We start from the raw sequence: 19,149 nt of genomic DNA on the forward strand, positions 1-19,149 counted from the left end.
CAGCATGGAAGGGTAAGTAGAATTAGGGGTGTAAATGAGCTAGACCGATTTACAGGGGCCTATGGCCTAGCCTATACTAGGCCAGACTTGATATATTATAAATAGTCAAATAGAACAGACCTACGCTTTTAAAAAAATCTATTTAGAAAGCGGGTCATAAGTTTTTTTGTACATATCGGGCCTATAAGCCTACAGGCCGGCCTATATCATATTATTTATTTTAAATAAAATGAATAAAATAATTATTTTAATAATTTTGAATAACAAAGTAATATTATTATTTTTTAATTATTAAATGTTTAATAAGCTTAAATAGGTTAATAGGCCTAGGCCAAGACTTTTTTTTTTTTTTTTAAATATAGGTCATGTCAGACTTGTAATTTAGGTCTACATAGTCTAACAGACCAGGTTAGACCAGAGATTTTTTACACATATTTGACCTATTTAAGCCAAATCATAACCTAACCTAGCCTATTTATATCCTTATATAAAATGTTTTTTTTTTTTTATTTTGGATATCTTTTTTTTAGTTGGTAGATTAACCTGCAAGTAGGGGTGTTAACGGGTCGAGTCGAGCCGAACTTTGGTCTTAAGAGGCTAAGCCTGTATTTAAATGTGTCATCTTGACCAAGCCTGTTACCTGTTATAAATATAATTATTGGCCTGTGGCCTGACTTATTTTCAAAAAAAAAAGGGTCTGGTTTAACCTGTTTAAAAAAAATAAGACAACAAAAATTTATTCAAATAGAATATACAATCAACAACACTAGTAATTTCATAAATATTCATAAATTCAATGTATATCCAAACAGCATAATATATAACAAAATCATTCAAAAAGTCTGTTTGACCAATAAAATGCAGTGAAATGGAATGAAGAGAAAGAGAGAGCTATTACAAGTAGTGTAAAAAATAAAATAATAATAATATGCTAGGTCAGCCTGAAAATCTCTAAAGTCGAACTTTTAAATTGGAGTATGAAGCCTTTTTTGTTAAACGGATTTTTGTACAAATAAGTCTGATGTCAACAACTAATTTTAGATATATAAACTCGAACCTTCACGAGTCGAGCCAAATTTTCTCTGCTACTACCCGCAAGCCCTTAGTGAAAAAAGGAAACAAAAAAAAAACAAGGTCCCGTTTCTATTGGGCTATCCAATGTTTTGTAGCACAAAGTGTTTTTGTCGTCTCCAAGAAATCCTGCATCTCATAATCTTAATTAAAGGATTTGAAATATCTGTTTGTGGGTAAGTGCGTCAATAATAAATTGGACTCGTAACTGCAAAGTTGCCAAACTCTGCATAACACGTATGATGTGAGATAACTTAAATCCACATACGGTTTTCCTCAGTTTAGTAAAGGCAATCTAGTTACTATACCTCCATAGGAAAATGAGAGTTATAGGCAATTTGTAAGGCTTATTATACTGGGACAACGACTATTATAACACGTTTTGGGTATTGAATACCAAAATGTTAAGTTTCAGAAATAATTTGTCAAGGTTACAATTCCTCTATTGGGTCAAAATGGGGATAATACTTCACGTAGATCAATCATATTCATGAACCAAATAATTCAAATAGGTTTGATAAGTGACTAGGATAGTAAGATAATTATACTGGAGGGTAGCGGTGTACAGGTGGAATTTAGTGATGGAAAGTCTATGTTGGGAAAGGGGGTTTATGAAGAAAAACTTTAATGAATTGTTACCACCGAGCTCAGAGCTCTCCATTTTATTAAAAAAGGAATTTTTTTTCTCATTTTATCCATTTTTTTTATTATATTTTTCGTTAAGTCCTAATTTTTTTTCTTTTTTAGTTAAAAAAACTCCGAATTCAGTAGTTCCGGTGAATTGAAATTTTTCTCGGGAGATGAGGGTATGAATTAGGTGGGACTGACAAATAGGATTATGCTACTTGACAACATATTGTGAATTCTATTGGGTTGAGTATCAGAATTAAGAGGTTTGGGGTATTAGGTAAAATGGATGATCATGATTTTGTCACATGGCACAATGAGATGAGTCTCGTGTTATGGACCAAAATATTGGGTCCATATCTCAACAGCTTGATAAGTCTATTACTAGTGATGGATATACGGACCAAATTCATAATCTTAACAATAAAGATCATATAACAGCTTCACAACAAATCAATTGAAGCCCCAATCAGCTAACCTATTATAAATAGGGGATTTCACCGTATACACATTTTTTGAACGCATTTACTTCTATTATTATTGTGCATAGACACCACGTCTTAACTAACATTGTGTCATACAGGTGCACAGTGATTCTTATCTTTGCGGTATCTCTATCATAAATACTCATAAATACCATAAGTGTATTGATCCAAAACACGTTGTATGACCTAACTGGACTAATGTCACTGGGCTCAACACCGAAACTAGTCCAATTATGTCTCACAATGGAACTCACGTTGTGCACTGTGGAAAAAAGTGTTCCATTAGATCCGGCAGCGGAATTTTAAATTTGGCACATTGACAAAATTTCTAAACCATGATATTTTAATATATATTTTACTAAAAAGTGAAAAAAATTATCGTTATCCCAATTATGTTTGCCCGGCTTTTAGCATGGGTGGGGAGGCAACTCTCTGAAATTGAAATTTGATTGTGATATATTCGTACACTATTTCAATCCGTTCTTCGCTAGTCGAAGTCATGATTACGATTTATAGAATCATTAACATCATAGTTCAGTTGCGCCTAACTGGAGCCTCATTTTTAAACTTAAAGAAAATTTGGTAGATACTGTGTCAGGTAAATGGCCATTCCTTCTTAACTTTTCAAGCCTTGCCAAATTCTTTTAATGAAACTAAACCGAAGTATCACTTCAACTGCGAAAATACTGAAATCGACTCATGGACCTTATGATGATCGATATAAACCTACTTAATCGCTTCCAAGTTTCGTCTACCACTAAAGTTTTGAGTAAGTAGAATCATTTTTTGACTTTCAACAGTAAAACTGAAATTGATATACTCTGAAATGAACGAGGAAGAAAAAAGTCTGAAACTATAAATTTTACTCGAAAATCAATAAATCAACCAAAGTGGACTCAAAAGAGATTAGGTGATTGTGATTATTGTGTTAGTAAGAAGGGAAATGCAACATGTGATAACTTTCTTTTATGTATATTTTTCGATAATTATGTCACTTTTTTTTCCAGATGGTGGAGCCCACAAATTTGTCTATATGACATGAGATAACTTATCTCCTTCAACATGAACATGAGATTAATAAAACTCTATTAAGAAAGTTTGATCTAGCTATAATATCCCGTTTATCTATATTTATTAATTTTATTTATAGTAACGTTGACTCAAGTTCGGTAAATGCTTAATGACTTAAATTTAATAAAAAAGATTTTATACATGAATATAGACTTAAATTCATCAAGTGTTATTTACAGGGAAAACTTCATAACTCTCATGGGGTTTGCTTTTAATTCATTTCTTCCCTTGAAGTAATTTCTATTTTATTTTTTATGCTCTACCCCCTTGTGCTCAATTATCCCCCTCCACTTATTTTCCATCCAAATTTAACTAACTGTGCTAAAGTTTAAACAAAATTCAAAAACAGTTAAAAATTAAAAAAAAACCAAAATCTATGACTTCATTCTTTCAATTAAAATCTAGGTTTACGGAAAAAAAAAAACTATCGAGGGAGTGTTTGGTGTGTAGAATGTGATAGAAATCTTGAGAAAATGAGGTGTGCAATTTTTGTTTACTATATTTGGTACGGAGAATGTGATAAAAATGCAAGTATAATTTTGTTCCCATGAATCTATTTTTCAACATGACATGGGGAAAAAAATTCTCATTTGGAAAGTAGTATTATTTTTTACCCATAAATCATGAAAAGCATTTTACCCTTTTTAGACAAAATTGCGCTCCAGATGTCTTAAAAATTTGTTGCAAGAAACACAAAATCGTCATTTTACTTCAAAATCACATCAATATTTTACCATCAACCAAACACAACATCAGTAAAATTAACTCAACTTTCATGGTATAATTTTGACATACCAAACACTTTTTCATAACTTAACTGAGTAAAAATATTTACCACCATATTCTTAGAAAAATATTTCTCAGTAAACAAAATATCTCCTCCACCAAACACTCTCTGTAGCTGGTGTGACACTAGAATTCCCTCACTTGTTCATCAACCCGGTAGTTGCCATTCCAGCCTTACAGTGGACAACCACGACATTCTCGATGTCTTCTTTCATCCATGAGTACGCACTTTGGCAAAATGATATAATTAGTTGAATTGGTGGGCAATTATATATGATCATCAAATGGGAAGCTAGCTACCTGAAGAATGAATTTGATATTTCAGATACAAGAAGCTATTCATACAAATTCCATAGGAATACAATGTGGTGTAAAAACGTAAAACTCAAGCTAAAAGAAACATGACACAAGCAGTCTAGGCTGTCTAGCATCATGATCAAAAGTGGGAACTTAGTCATATACTCATACAACTCAGTATGAAACAAAGAAATATGAAAATCAAAGTCAATCTACTCCCTAGTCACAACAATAAAGGCTAAAATGTTCATCATATACAGAACAATTAATTATATGACAAGATTTAATAGAGAGTAGGAAAATGTCTGCAAACTTTAGGGATATATAAACTCAATAGCAGCTATGAAGTTTGATCTTGAGAACCAGAAAACAAAAAACACTGCTTAGTCCAACTTTGCTTATGCATTAGATAATAATTGTCATATGACAAAAGTTATCCGCGAATAGTCTCCAGAGATAATCTTCACACTTTTATTAAGGAAAGGAAGGAAACAAAGAACCGGAGATTAAAACAATCATTCCGACAGAAGAGACAATAAATTGTTCAATTGAGGCAGCATTACAAGAATAAACACAAAGTAAATTAGATTGAACAAGAACAACACAACCTGCATAGATTTTGGCTTTTTTATTTATTTTTAACTTTTTTTCAATTTTATTTAAACTTTAATACCGTTAATTAAATTTGGATGAAAAATAAGTAGAGGGGGGTAAATGATTTAGAAGCAAACTCTTGGGGGATTTATGAAGTTTTTCCCATTTACAATTCTTGAAGTATAATTTTATATTAGGTTTAAGGGATATTTTAGTTCTTGTCCAATTAAAAATGCCTTATTTATTATTACTGTTGTGGTCCGGCCGAATGACCCTTCAACTAATCTAAATAGCTGCTCGGCAGGACCACCATCACTTGACATGTGAAGTACATGACTCTCTTGTGCACATATTCCTTCATACTTTGCACACATGCATTATCCTTTACATATCATGAATTATGCAGCTTCACACCTAATGAGGTTCACAGGGATGAAAACAGTTATGGTATAACATTTTGCGCACTTGGAGGAAATCTCCAACCTCCTATATAAAAGAACCTTAGTTTCCTCACTATTCATCTTCTCCATTATTGTTACTCTGCTGAATTATCTACTTAGCAATAACCGTAACCCTTAAATTCCTCCCCTTTACACCCTCATTTAGACTGAGACCAGTATAGTGACACCTCATAACTCTGATATATACCATTGCCTCAATGGGGGATACAGAGAACTTCATACTCTGATTCATTTGAATTCCTTAACTAATTTCGCATGAATTATATTGAATATTAACTGTTGCGAGTTCTGACCTATGTATAAATTGTGGATATTGTCGACAACAAACTCGAGATAAACAAATTTATAATCTATCCCAATTAAGTTCGTGTGTTTGTTTATTTAGGGAATACTATGTTTTCTCTTCTTTCGTTTTGCACCTTTTGTGTCAATCAACTTTGTAAATACCAATATTCGCAATGAAAAGCAAAAGATATAAGATGCTAAGCTTTGTGTGTTTGTGAGAAATTTGGTATCTCACTTGAAGATTTCTGGGCAGTTAATCAGTTGTATCATATGTTGTTTCTTTCCGATACAGTTTTAATTCCATTAAGGGATGACCCAATAAGAATATTTAATATTCCGGGTTCTATGTCTCCACCAAGGTCGTTGTTTTCTTCCCACACTCGGGGAATGATTGTGTAAAACTTTACAAAATTATTCTTGGCAATGTACACTTGGAAGAATGATTCTTTTGTTTGGCATAAGTTAAAAAGAAAAAAATATTTATGGATATTAATATTTGCCAAAAGTTATACTTATTACTTATTTTTTATTATTATTATTAAATTTCAACTGTTGATTTCCACTAATTTAATGGTTATAATATACTAAAAATTAATAATTAATTAATAAATACGATATCATAAATTAAAACTGTTATATTGACGAAAATCAACGATTAAGATTTAGTAGTAAAAGGTAGTAAGAAAAAGAGATAGTAAATATAACCTCCCCTTAATACATTATCAAAATGATTTACCTAAAAAAATAGTATTTCGTATTTTTTTTTACAACTACCATTCAATAGAATTGAAACAAACTAAATTCATCTATTTAAAATAATAGATCAAATAAAACAAGTCACTAAATAGAATAAATTAAGTAGATACAAATCTACTATTTTGAATAAAAGATATTATAATCTTATCCTGTTGTTTTAAATCGAAAATATTTATGTAAACGAGTTTCAAAAATTTAAAAAAGTCTTGTTAGTTTAATAGATAACTATGTACTTACATACGACATTTTAGGGAGAGAAAAAGAAGCGCGCAGAATCACACACATTTGCATTTCACTCAAACTCAAATTTTTTATGATTAAAAACCCTATTGAAAATGAAAACCCTCATTCACTTTCTCTCTCTATAATCATAACTAATTCAATTAATCTTGCATTCGCTCCGCCATGCCTCCTCCGCAGCCCCGTCACCTCCGGCAGCCGAATCACCGGCTGGACCCGAAAATATGGCGTGCGTGCGCCGGCGCAGCTGTCCAAATCCCGAGGGTGCATTCTAGGGTTTACTACTTCCCCCAGGGCCACGTGGAGCACGCTTCTCACTCTCCTCACTACCTATCGCATGTCCTCCGTTCACCACCCTTCATTCCCTGCCGCGTCTCCGCCGTCGACTTCCTCGCCGATCCCGTCTCCGACGAGGTCTTCGCCAAGATCCTCCTCACTCCTATCGCCGACCTTTTCAACGAACCACCCGAAGAACTCGGCGACAGTTACGGCGACAAGGTCGTCTCCTTCGCCAAGATTCTCACGCCCTCCGACGCCAACAATGGCGGCGGGTTCTCCGTTCCCAGGTTCTGCGCTGACTCCATATTCCCGAAGCTCGACTTCGATGCCGACCCGCCTGTCCAGGTCCTTTCCGTCACCGACGTTCACGGCGTCTCGTGGCAGTTCCGCCACATTTACCGCGGGACTCCCCGGCGGCACCTGCTCACCACCGGCTGGAGCAAGTATGTGAACCACAAGAAGCTCGTCGCCGGCGATTCCGTGGTTTTCATGAAGAACTCGAGGGGGGAGATGTTCGCCGGGATTCGTAGGTCCTTGCGATTCGCCGGTGCTGGGAGCAGCAAGGTTGAAGATGAGCAGCAGAAGGTGGTTGCGTCGGCGGTGGAATCGGCGGCGCAGAAGGTGCCGTTTGAGGTTGTGTATTATCCGAAGGCTGGTTGGTCGGATTTCGTGGTGAAGGCTGAGGTTGTGGAGGAAGCAATGAAGACCTTGTGGTGTCCTGGAATGAGAGTGAAGATGTCTATGGAGACTGAGGATTGTTCCAGGATGACATGGTTTCAGGGGACAGTGTCTTCTGTCTCTGCTCCTGATAATGGGCCTTGGCGCATGCTTCAGGTATGCTTCGCTTTTTGTTTTTTTGTTTTGCCTTGTTATCTGTTTCATGCATGATATTGTATTTTGGTCGGATAAATATTACTCTTGAAGTTGATAGCTGGTAGTATATATGGTTTGTAAAACATTTTCTATCAACAGGTAGTTATGGTTTAATTGCTGAATTTGTCATTAGATGCAGTTTCTATCTAGCGTATTTTGATGGACATCATATTGACAGTTGAAAGAGTCCAGTTATGTACCACCTTTGAGAGGGGTTTTAAAGTCTTAATCCTGGACCCGCCCCGAATCGGATTAGTTGCGAAGCAATGAATCGATTGGAATATTTCAAAAAAAAAAAAAAGAGAGTCCAGTTATGGCATTAATATTAGATATTTATTTGCACTGTTTTTCTTAAAATACAGTTTTCATTACAAATCTTTTGGCCTTTCTGTTTAACTTAATTCCAATGCCACCGGGCATTGAGAGAGTAATAAGAGTGAAGAGAATTCTTCCGGACGTGTCTTTGCAATTGTGTCTGTAGGAAATACACAGGCTGTTTATCAGAACTCAGAAGATCAATGCATTTTTTCCCCTCGTGTACCTACATGTGATACTTGATTATACTTGCAATTCCAAATTCTCTACAAGTGTTACCGGGAATCTCACCCTCCATGCATGTGTCTGTGTGTAAAAATATATTTTGGGCAAATTCCTAGGGATCTATTTTTCCTGCAATTTCTTATTTGATGAGTCTTAGTATTTATGTAATTTTTGACAGCATATTGTTTAAATTGACAAGAGACCTTTGCCACAGAAGATTTAGTATCATCATAAATTATCATCTATCTCAAAGGACTGATATTGGCTTCTTACCATATCTGATCTCAATATCATAGGTTAACTGGGATGAACCTGAAGTCTTGCAGAATGCAAAGCGGGTCAGTCCTTGGCAAGTTGAACTTGTTTCCTTCACGCCTGCACTTCATAGAACATTCCCCCCAACAAAAAAGTTTAGATTTGCTCAGGGTTCTGGGCTGTTAAGTGATAGAGAGGGAGATCCCTTTTTTCCTATGACAGTGTTCCCGAATTCAACAATTGGACACTTGAATCAAACATTGTTGAGTTATGATACTTTTCCTGCTGGCATGCAGGGAGCCAGGCATGATCTCTTTTCTGCATCAAGTTTTTCTAACTTTTTAAATGATAACTCTTGTCTGCATATGGGTACTAGTTCATTAGGGAACGATACAGTGCCAAGGTCAAGAACTGTGCCAACAGAGCTAAACATTGGCAGTTCTCAATCTGATGAATTGTCACCAGATAGGCCAGATAGCCAGAGTAGTTTGCATTCCTTTGGCACAGAGTTTTTTGGGACCCACAACAGCATGACCACTAAATTTGGTTCTGGTTCAATTCTGCTATTTGGTAAGATCATACAGCCGGTTCAAAGTGGTTTGCGTGATGCCGACTGCATGAGAGATCACGGCAGTAAGGGCTGCAATGAAACTGAAGGCATTGACAACCCACTAGATAATTCTGTGACTTACTCAAAATTGCACAGCAGGCTTGATGTCCAATGTCAACGAGCCCCACCAGTTGAGGCATCTTATTTTTGAAAGTAGTTATGCAGATAAGTAGCTGTACAGGTATGATAATATCTGATTTAATTGAATTTGGCACTATTCCAATGATAAAAATCAGCTATTGCTGCGTGATTGACAAATGTTGTATTCAAGAAATGGATTACTTTATCTCTATGTGTTTTATTGAACTTTCTCAAATCTTAGTTGGATGGATACCTTATTTTATGATGGAGGGGTTGTTCTGACCAAGTTCTAGTTAAATTTGATTGTGTGCTCTTACAAGTTGATTTATTATTAATGTAGATCTAAATTTCCCCACTAAGTGTGTGTGATGTATTTATGTTACTTTAATTTTGATCGACTTTAATTAATAATAATTTTTCCTATAAATGAATTATCTTTTGCAATTTCTTGATATAACATGGGATATTAAAGTTTGTGATGAAATGTATCAAACCAAAGTCATTATTCATGCTTTACTTGCAATACTGTTAAGTTGAAAGCATGATAGGAATTTCATCTTGTTTAGAACATGATCTTCTTTGTTTCATAATTAATCTGAACTCCTGAGTATTGTGAACTGGTTCATTTTCCGCCTGTTTCTGACTATCTGAGTTGAAGGGAGGTTTTTAATCCAGTCATAAGATTTTATTTTTCAAATCAATTTTAAGAGTAATGCATCTTAGAGCCAAAATGGAAAATCCCGAGGCTCTTGATTTTGCAAGGGTAGGTGTGAGGGATAATTATTCACAGCCTTATCCTTGTATTTTTGCAAAGAAGCTGTTTTCTATACTCGAATTCATGACCATCCGATTAGAAAGGAGTCACAAAGGAGAAAGGAACAACTTTATTGCGTAGTATTTAGAAGGTGTAGTTTCTCATTGCATAAAATTCAATGACCCAAAATGAGAATGTATAATTTTTGCCTCCGAAGTGAGTCTCTCCACTCTCTGTACTATTGAACAGTGTATCCTGGTTAGCTTGATTTGTTGTTTGGTTCACGGTTAGTCCACGATTATGTGACTAAAATCCATGTATCAATTAATTTTTGCTTAACTGTGATTGCCTTTCATGCAGGTACTTACAGCTGACAGGCAGTTAGACAGACAGGAAGCTAACAACTCTTTGTCCTTGCAAGTTGCAAGTGTTATATATGTTTCGGGGTTATCTTTTGTTGGTCTTGTTGCAAGTGATGATTTAACTTCGTGATATTTGGTCTAAGTGTATCATATAAATACCTGACATATTGTGTATATTTTCAAATACAAATTTTCTATATTTTTTTTAACCATAGTTATCAAATGCGGATTGCGGCATGTCGTGGCCAATCCCGAAAAACGCTATAGAGTTATAGCGGGTTGTGGTTGCGGAAATAGCGGAATAGATATATGACAAAAATAATGATAAAAAGAAATTTTTTTAAAGGCAGAGATAGTAGAAGTGATATAGAATAGACTAAAAAACCCTTAAATTTTTTCTATTGCACATTTAAATTTAGGACAAAATTGACATTTTACCTTATCACAGAAATATGGCCGCAAATGTGATCGCAATGGTCGCTATTGCGTTCCGGTTTGGCGCGACACAATTTTTTGCGGTGAGGCACCGCAACGCCCATACGGCGTGGCTTGCGGCGCTATTGCGACGCAATTAACTATTATGTTTTTAACATGTGCTTCGATATTGGGATAATATGATTGAAGACTCCCTTGTTCAAACTTTTTACAAACAAGATCAAAGAACCATATCAAGTAAATAGAAGAAAATTAAAGGAGAAGAAGAGAGAGAGAAGCCTTGAGCAAAAATTTGAATTGTGATTAATTGATCTGATACAAAAGGAATAGTTAGTTAATAGTTGGTTCGTTACAACCACTGTTACTAATATTTTCATATTACAACCACTGAAACTAAACAGTGGTAACATAGTTACTGTAAAATAACAGGGTAAAAGTAAAATTATTATATTCATATTACGCCCTTCCAAACTCAGGATTGATGGAGAAGGTTCACTGAATCCACAACCAAGAGTTTGTCCCTAAGCAATCGGAATTTAGGAGCTCCAAGAGGCTTGGTCAGAGTATCAGCTACTTGATCAATGGCTGGAACATGAAATACATGCAGTTATTTAGCTAAAACTTTCTCTCTAACAAAATTTTCTCTCTCCATATGCTTTGTCCGAGTGTGAAGGACAGGGTTGTGAGATAATGGCACTATACTCATTGTCACAATAAATGAGGGAATGTTGGTTTGAACTTGCTGCTCTTTAAGAAGCAATTTCAGCCAAATAACATCAGCTGTAGCCACTAGTCAGAGCTAGGCTTCTGAATTCTGTCTCGATACTTGAGCAAGCAACAACAGTTTGCTTTTTAGACCACAATGGTACAAAATTGGATCCAAAAAAGAAACATGCTCATGAGGTGGATATGCGGTCATTTGGGTCACTGATGCCGTGATAGAAAATTGGCTACTAGGATGACTTGATTTCAGATTCAATCCGTGAGAAATGGTACCCTTCAACTACACGTCAAAATGTGTTTGAAAATGGTCCAATGTTTCTCCAAGGCTTGAGCTATGAATTGGCAAACCTTGTTGAGTGGATTACTAATCTTAGGTTTGGTTCATGTGGCATATTGCAATGCACCAACTATTGACCGAAAAAGGGAAGTAGTTAGAGCCATGTGTGGATAATTTACACCTTTTGAATCTGACATTTTAGCTTTGAGCAAATCTTTGGGGGCGTTTGGTAGAAAAGAAATTTTTTTTTATCCGAAAATTATAATTCTTGAAAATATGATGGGAAAGTGAATTTTTTGATCATATTACCAAAAAGTTGTTTGGTAGGCTGAAATATTCTCGGGAATGTTGGGTTAATTTTCCTGATATTATGTTTGGTTATTTTTGTCTAAAAAATTAATCTATATTTTCCCATCATCTGGGATTCCTGAAATATCACCCTTTGGATGATATTTTTTGGTTTAGAAAATACACACAAAACGGAATTCCGGGCAAATAGCTTTCCCGAAATTTTTTTATCCAATGTGCTACTAAACATGGAATTCTAGGAAACCCACCCTCACTTTAAAATGGATCTAAAAATAATCCTCCAACCAAACACCCCCAAATCTATTTAGACTGAGAGAGAAGTAGAGCACTAGAATATGTTATCTTTACTTCTACACCAAGAAAGTAATCGAAAGCGCTAAGATCTTTGACGACAAATTGTTGAGTCAAGCTGCTAAATCAGACTGTATATAAGCTGGATCACTCCCCCGTAACGATGATATCATCCACATCGAACAACATATAAACACAATAAGTATTGCCACAAAGTATGAACAGTGAGGGATCACATTTGCTTGCATAAAATTCGAATTGCAGCAGTGCACTTTTTAGTTTATCAAACCGGGCTCTAGGTGTCTATTTTCGTCCATAAAGTGCTTTATTAAGCTTGCAACACAAGAGACTTGTCAATAGATTCTAATAATTAATTGTTTCACAATTAGAAGAAAATATTTCAGAATAATTGAAATTGGCCTATTGATGAAACTTGATAGAAACCATCCTAGCCTTATATATATATATAGTGCCATCCCGACTCTCCTTAACTCTAAAAACCCATTTACATCCTATTACTATTCGGTTAGGAGGGAAAGGAACAACGGTCCGAAGTGCATCATATTCTGCACGGAGAAGCAGAAGAGTGTTGAGAAGAAGAGGAAGGATTGTTATTGTTACCTGTTTGCGAGATAGGGGATCCAAAACCTTGAGTAGAAGAAACAACTTGAGGAGAAGGTGAGGAAACAAGCTTGTGAAAGGCTGCTGTTTGCTGGGAAGCAGAAGCTTGGGGGTTAGGTATAGAAGAACTAGAACAAAATTGTGAACTGCACCTATTGGTTGAAGCCCTTGAACTAGAAGTGGAGGAACTTTGTGTTATTAGTGGGTTGATGCTGCTAATATAAGAAGAAGAGGAGTTAGATTGCAAGTAGTTTGTTTTAAACCAAGAGGGATAGAGGAACCTGTTTTCATTGAACACATTTTTGGAGATAAACGGTTTGCCATATGAGTTAAGGCATTTGTATAATTTGTGATTAGGAGAGCTTATGTCTGTTATATGGCCAAAGAAAATGGAAGCATGGACATCCAAACACCTTCGGTCTTCCTTTTGTATCATATCAATTAATCACAATTCAAACTTTTGCTCAAAGCTTGTCTTTCTCTATCTCTCTCTCTCTCTCTTCTTTTTCTTCATTACTTTCTTTCATTTTCTTTGTGGTATAAGAGCCACTATGATCATAGGGTCACAAATTTGATCCTCATCGCTTCTCACTTTTTAATAAAATTTAACATAATGTAGAATAAAAAAAAAAGACATGTGCAATATTTATGTTTCAAAATCAAAAGACTTTTACTAAGGAGATATGTTAGATAAATTATGTATAAAATAATAACATATCCCTTATTTAACACCACACAATATAATTATGTGGTCATTGTGGGTAAAGAGGTTAATTTGATGTTCGCTGTTTATTTTTCTCCATTCTATCATTTCGTATCTGGAAAGGGCGAATCAAAGCTAATTCTAGCTTCCTAGGAAGCAGTCTTGACTCGTGGAATATTTTTTGACTTTGTCTGGGGAGGATTAATGCAAATTTTTCAATCATGAGTTTTATATTATCTTTGCCCTCTCTTGGAATTTGTTAACCTCCCAAAAATACTTCGTTCCTATAAGAGCAAACAACAGCCTGAAGTCTTCTAAATTTTCTGCATGACCTAGATGTGTCAAAAAAACCTGGGTGGTTGACATTGACTTGATTACTAAATAGCACATTTAATTTCAAATGTGTGCTTTTGTGCTTTTAAGAGAAAATAAGCTAAAAAAAACCCCACCAAACAAGACTCGCCAAATTGGCACTTAGTCATAAAAGAATGAAGATTCTTAGTCCGGTTTAGTTATCATAGCAGATAATTTTCTGAACATAGTAAGTGTATTTATCATTTAACAAGTGATATTTGGATAAAAAAATATTTTTTTTTTTTTCCTTTTCCATACAAGTATCATAATTATTTCTCAATTTTTATTGGCTAGATGCACTGAGTGAATAGTACAACAATAATATTGCAAATATTTTCCATAGTTCAATGGCAGTTTCCAACAAAGCCAAATATATTTTTGTAAAAATTCTTATTATCATAATAAAAATGCTTTTCTTGAATGAAAAAAAAGGTTAGCTATTAAGAGGATTTTTTTTAAAAAAAATTATAAATTATTTTACCAAATAATTTATTTTAGCTTAAATTTTAAAATATCTTTTAAGCTAATTTTTTTTATAAGCACTTATTTTTAATTTTAACTCAAAACACGCCCAACAGCATAATCAATTCCTACCGCTCGAAGGTAGTCAAGACTCTATTCTCCCGTATCATTTATCAAAAAGACTGCGAATATTGGTCCAATGGTCCTACATGATGCCGTATCTTTTATCATCAACAGAAAAATTAATATAAATGTCAACAAGCTTGTAACTAAATTGATACTAACCCAAGTCTTTAATATTTAGGTATCATCTTACCTAGGTGCTTGTACCTTGTACGGAACAATATATGGCCAAAAGCTAGCATAAAAACAAATCATAATTAATCATAAATTGAGTTTGACAAACTAGTTACAGAGAGCACTAAATAGAGTAGAAGGAAGATGGATGGTCGGATCCCTCTAGTTGCATTCCATTCACGGCTTAGTTTTCTGAAGTTAACCAACATTATGTACAAGGTGTGTAATATTCCAATCGCACGAGTTTTTGAGGCGTGTTGCCTGCTACTTGGGAGTTTCTTCATTTATTTCAATCAATGAATCACTGCCTGTTCTACAGTCCAAGACCCCATGTTTATCATCTCCAACATATCTCTTCACAATTTAATGATCTCATCTGCAATGGAAGGAAGCAACCATCAGTATCCACGACCATTTCTACACCTTAAATTAAGAGTAATACAAATTAGCTACATCTTGTTCCAAAATTTATTTATTTATTTAGGTACAAGAATGTTCCAAAATTTTGACTGAATAAAAACACACTAATGAGATCAACTACCAAACACGAGACTAGAGAAACTATCAACTCAAACATCCTGGTTGCTTGGAAACCCTAGGGCAAAACAACATGTATTAGGATCCCTGTTACTCCTTTCTATTTCAATACATGTTAGTTGCTTGGAAACCCTAGGGCAAAACAACATGTATTTGGATCCCTGTTACTCCTTTCTATTTCAATACATGTTAAAAAACCCTTGAATTTCTTAGTGCTCCATGCTATATAAAGACAAAGCTGCGCTTTCAGAAAATCAGATTCCAAGGCAAAGAACTCATTATCATACCCAAAACCTGAGCAGAAACTTTTTAACACCTATTCATAGGATGCAAGGTGCAATTTTGAGTGAGAGGTTATAACGAATATGCCCAAAGTGATTCAGCCCAAATGACAAACCAGAAGACCTGAGTATCTAGAAGATTACACAACTTAAACCCAATCAGCCTTTAGCCTATCCTTTACTTCATTCAGTTATCTTATTTTTATATTCTGAATTGATTGTTATCTTGATTTTTTAGGATTGGCTTTCAGCCTCTAGATTAGGATTATCTACGATGAATTAGATTAGCTTTCGTATTATATTTTGGCTATAAATATGGCCCTTAGTTATGAATAAAAAGACACGCTGAAGTTTAAGTCTTCATCTTCTCCCTCATATAGTCTCTTGTTCCTCCCTGTTTCTCTTCAACTATCTTTTCTACCTGCTTCATTGATCAGCCCAAACGATAAACCAGAAGACCTGGGTATCTAGAAGACTACACAACTTAAACCCAATCAGCCTTTAGCTTATCCCTCAGTTTGTTCAGTTATCGTATATATAGATTTTGAATTGATTGTGAACTTAATTTTTTAGGATTAGCTTCAGCCTCTAGATTAGGATTATCTACGATGAATTGGATTAGCTTTGGTATTGTATTTTGGCTATAAATATGCCCCTTAGTTATGAATAAAAAGACACGCTGAAGTTTAAGTCTCATCTTCTACCTCATATATAATCTCTTCTTCCAGCATGTTTCTCTTCAACTCTTTGTTTGTATCCGCTTCATTGGTACTTTCATTCTCAAACTCTACACCCGCAATTCCAGAAAACACCCATCTGAGTGCAGAGTCAGCAACTGCAGACCCCAAAAGTAGTACATAAATAGGTGGAACACAAAATTTTGGACTGGTGCCAATAGTTCATCATGAAAGAAAGGGCTCGTTGAGCTGAGATCACTAACTAATACTAATAGAACCGAAATAGATTTGTCTTTTCTGTATACTCTCCCTGGTTCTGTTGCTACCATGACTTTACGCAATCAATCGGATTATATAGATATCACTTCAACACAACATAGGTCATCGAAAAGATCTCAAAAACCCATCAAAGTACGAAAGCCAAGATCTTTCAAAAAATGGATTCCTGTTAGCTACATTTCGGCAAGAAATCATCTCCCAGATCGATGCTTCACGAGCACAGTTAGTTCTCCAAATCCAACAACAGGGTGTTCTTGGACAAGGACCAAGAGTGTCCACAGCCTCTTCTGGAACCCAATACCATCACTCTCGACCTCGCTCCCTCAAGCTAGATTTTCCACGGCACGCAAGCCCAAACCCAACTGATTGGCTATATGCAATGGATTGTTACTACCAATATTATCAAGTACCGGATGAGGAGCGGTTGATGATAGCTTCCTTCCACCTTGATGCTCCTGCTAGCTGATGGTTCCAAGGGTTAGCCCGAGATGGATTGATTACGAATTAGGACTCATTCACTAATGCTCTCCATAAACGATTTGGGCCAAGGGAGTTTAAAGACCTAGGTATGACACTAACCAAACTTACATAGACCAAGCCCGTCACTGAATACCAAGCCACATGTGAAGACTTATCTAGTCAGGTACCAGACGTCACTCCAACACTATTGAGCAGCACCTTAGTCTCTAGGTTCAAGCTCCAGATATGCCGTTCTGTATTAGCCCAACGACCTTGTAATCTGCATGAAGCTATCTAGCTGGCTTGCATCTTTGAAGATCAAATAGCGGGTGAGTGTTCAACAAAGCCATGGGTTGTGAGACCCCTTCAGGCAGTAGCATCCACAGTTCAACCATCTCGCACAAGTGCTTCAAACACAGTTGTACCAGTCAAGCGCCTTACACCAACAGAGATGCAATCCCACAGAGAAACAGGGATGAAAAAGAGATTATATGAAGGAAAAGATGAGACTTAAACTTCAGCGTATGTTTCTATTCATAACTAGGGGCATATTTATAGCCAAAATACAATATGAAAGCTAATCCAATTCATCGTAGATAATCCTAATCTAGAGGCTGAAGCTAATACTAAAAAATTAAGATAACAATGAATTCAAAATCTATAAATAAGACAACTGAATAAACTAAAGGATAAGCTAAAGGCTGATTGGGTTTAAGTTGTGTAGTCTTCTAGATACCCAGGTCTTCTGGTTTGACGTTTGGGCTGATCCGTTATAGCGACCCCTCCTTCCCCAACGGAGAAGGAAAAAGAAATTGATACCAATGGCTTAACAGTTAAGGATTCTAAATGAATGGATAAATCTGCACAAATTTCTTTTCCATATTTAGTCTCAAGCTTGCTCTGTTCTGTCTATATCCAATATTCTTATCACAACGTCTAGAGCACAAGAGAATAGTTATTGTCAGAATGTTATTCTAAAGTCGCCAAACTAAATCTTATGTTTGATTGGAATCTTTGATAAAACAACACCGACACATGCCTCAGCTGGTTTCTCTTATTAACATGAAGGCTATATTTGAATTGGCGGAAAGAGATAGAATAGAAGGGAATCAAATGAAAATGACTGTTAATTGCCATTGTTCAAATTGTTCAGAAAAGGATTAAAAATAATGAAACCTAATGGAAATTTCTTTCTTTCCTCTAGTTTGGGAAATATAAGATGAAAACAAACATATTGTGTACAAATCTTATTATTCCATTTACTTCCCAATTCATCTATTCTATCATAAAGTATCCAAACCATGGTATAGTAAATTTATTACATTTCAATGCATCCCATTATCTTAAAAAAATTCTTTATCATGAAGAAAGAAAGTAAAGAGAGAAAGAGAAGTTACGATGTGGAAGGTAAATTTTGGGCATGAATGGTGCTGTAAATTTTGGAGAAGCGACCAGTTGGAGGCTTGGATCGGACGGGTTTCTTTCTAAGGCCAAAAACCTCTTGCACCAATGGCACGTGCACCAGCACCAGTTTCCACGCCAACAACCAACCTACAACGCAATTCCCAACTCTTCCTTAAACTCAATTTGAACATCATCAAGAACCAAATAGATAGGGAGGGGGAACGAGAATAAATACCTAGCGAAATTAAGGATAGAACGAACCCTACGGCGAGGAGAGGGCGTAGTACGAGGATTCCCGTGTATTCCCAATAAGACAACGACGACTCCATCTCCATCTCCATCTCCATCACCTTCAAGTTCAACCACTTCACCTGAGTATATTTCTTCTGCTTCGTATGGGCCTTAATGTCATCCATCTGGCCCATATGTATTAATGGGCCAAATGAAACCCAAACTTTAGCCTTTTCATTTATCTACTACCTTTCCCTTTCCCCTTGTGACGAAGTTGTTGAAGCATTTTTTTTTCTTTTTTTTTTCCGGTAAACTGTTGAAGCATCTCTATCTCTATGGAAGCATCTGCTTCAGCACCCAACACTCAACGCCCACGCTTCCG

At 35.6% G+C, this 19,149-nt stretch overlaps 2 protein-coding genes across 2 annotated transcripts; one reads left to right on the forward strand and one right to left on the reverse strand.

The window, feature by feature from the left end:
* Positions 1–6,815: 6,815 nt before the first annotated feature.
* LOC133286179 (auxin response factor 17-like) lies at positions 6,816–10,585 on the forward strand. The gene is made up of 3 exons (XM_061483562.1): positions 6,816–7,786; positions 8,662–9,411; positions 10,426–10,585. Exons 1-2 carry the CDS (start codon positions 6,839–6,841, stop codon positions 9,379–9,381), a joined length of 1,668 nt encoding a protein of 555 aa, XP_061339546.1. The 5' UTR covers positions 6,816–6,838; the 3' UTR covers positions 9,382–9,411; positions 10,426–10,585.
* Positions 10,586–14,803: 4,218 nt separating this feature from the next.
* Positions 14,804–18,991, reverse strand: LOC133286165 (uncharacterized). The gene is made up of 3 exons (XM_061483544.1): positions 18,772–18,991; positions 18,530–18,683; positions 14,804–15,275 (listed from the first exon to the last, which is right to left on the reverse strand). Exons 1-3 carry the CDS (start codon positions 18,959–18,961, stop codon positions 15,272–15,274), a joined length of 348 nt encoding a protein of 115 aa, XP_061339528.1. The 5' UTR covers positions 18,962–18,991; the 3' UTR covers positions 14,804–15,271.
* Positions 18,992–19,149: the final 158 nt, after the last annotated feature.

This window comes from Gastrolobium bilobum, unplaced genomic scaffold (genome assembly GCF_033153095.1).
Source record: "Gastrolobium bilobum isolate Gb01-03AN ecotype WA unplaced genomic scaffold, APGP_CSIRO_Gbil_v1 utg26470, whole genome shotgun sequence".
NCBI lineage: Eukaryota > Viridiplantae > Streptophyta > Magnoliopsida > Fabales > Fabaceae > Gastrolobium > Gastrolobium bilobum.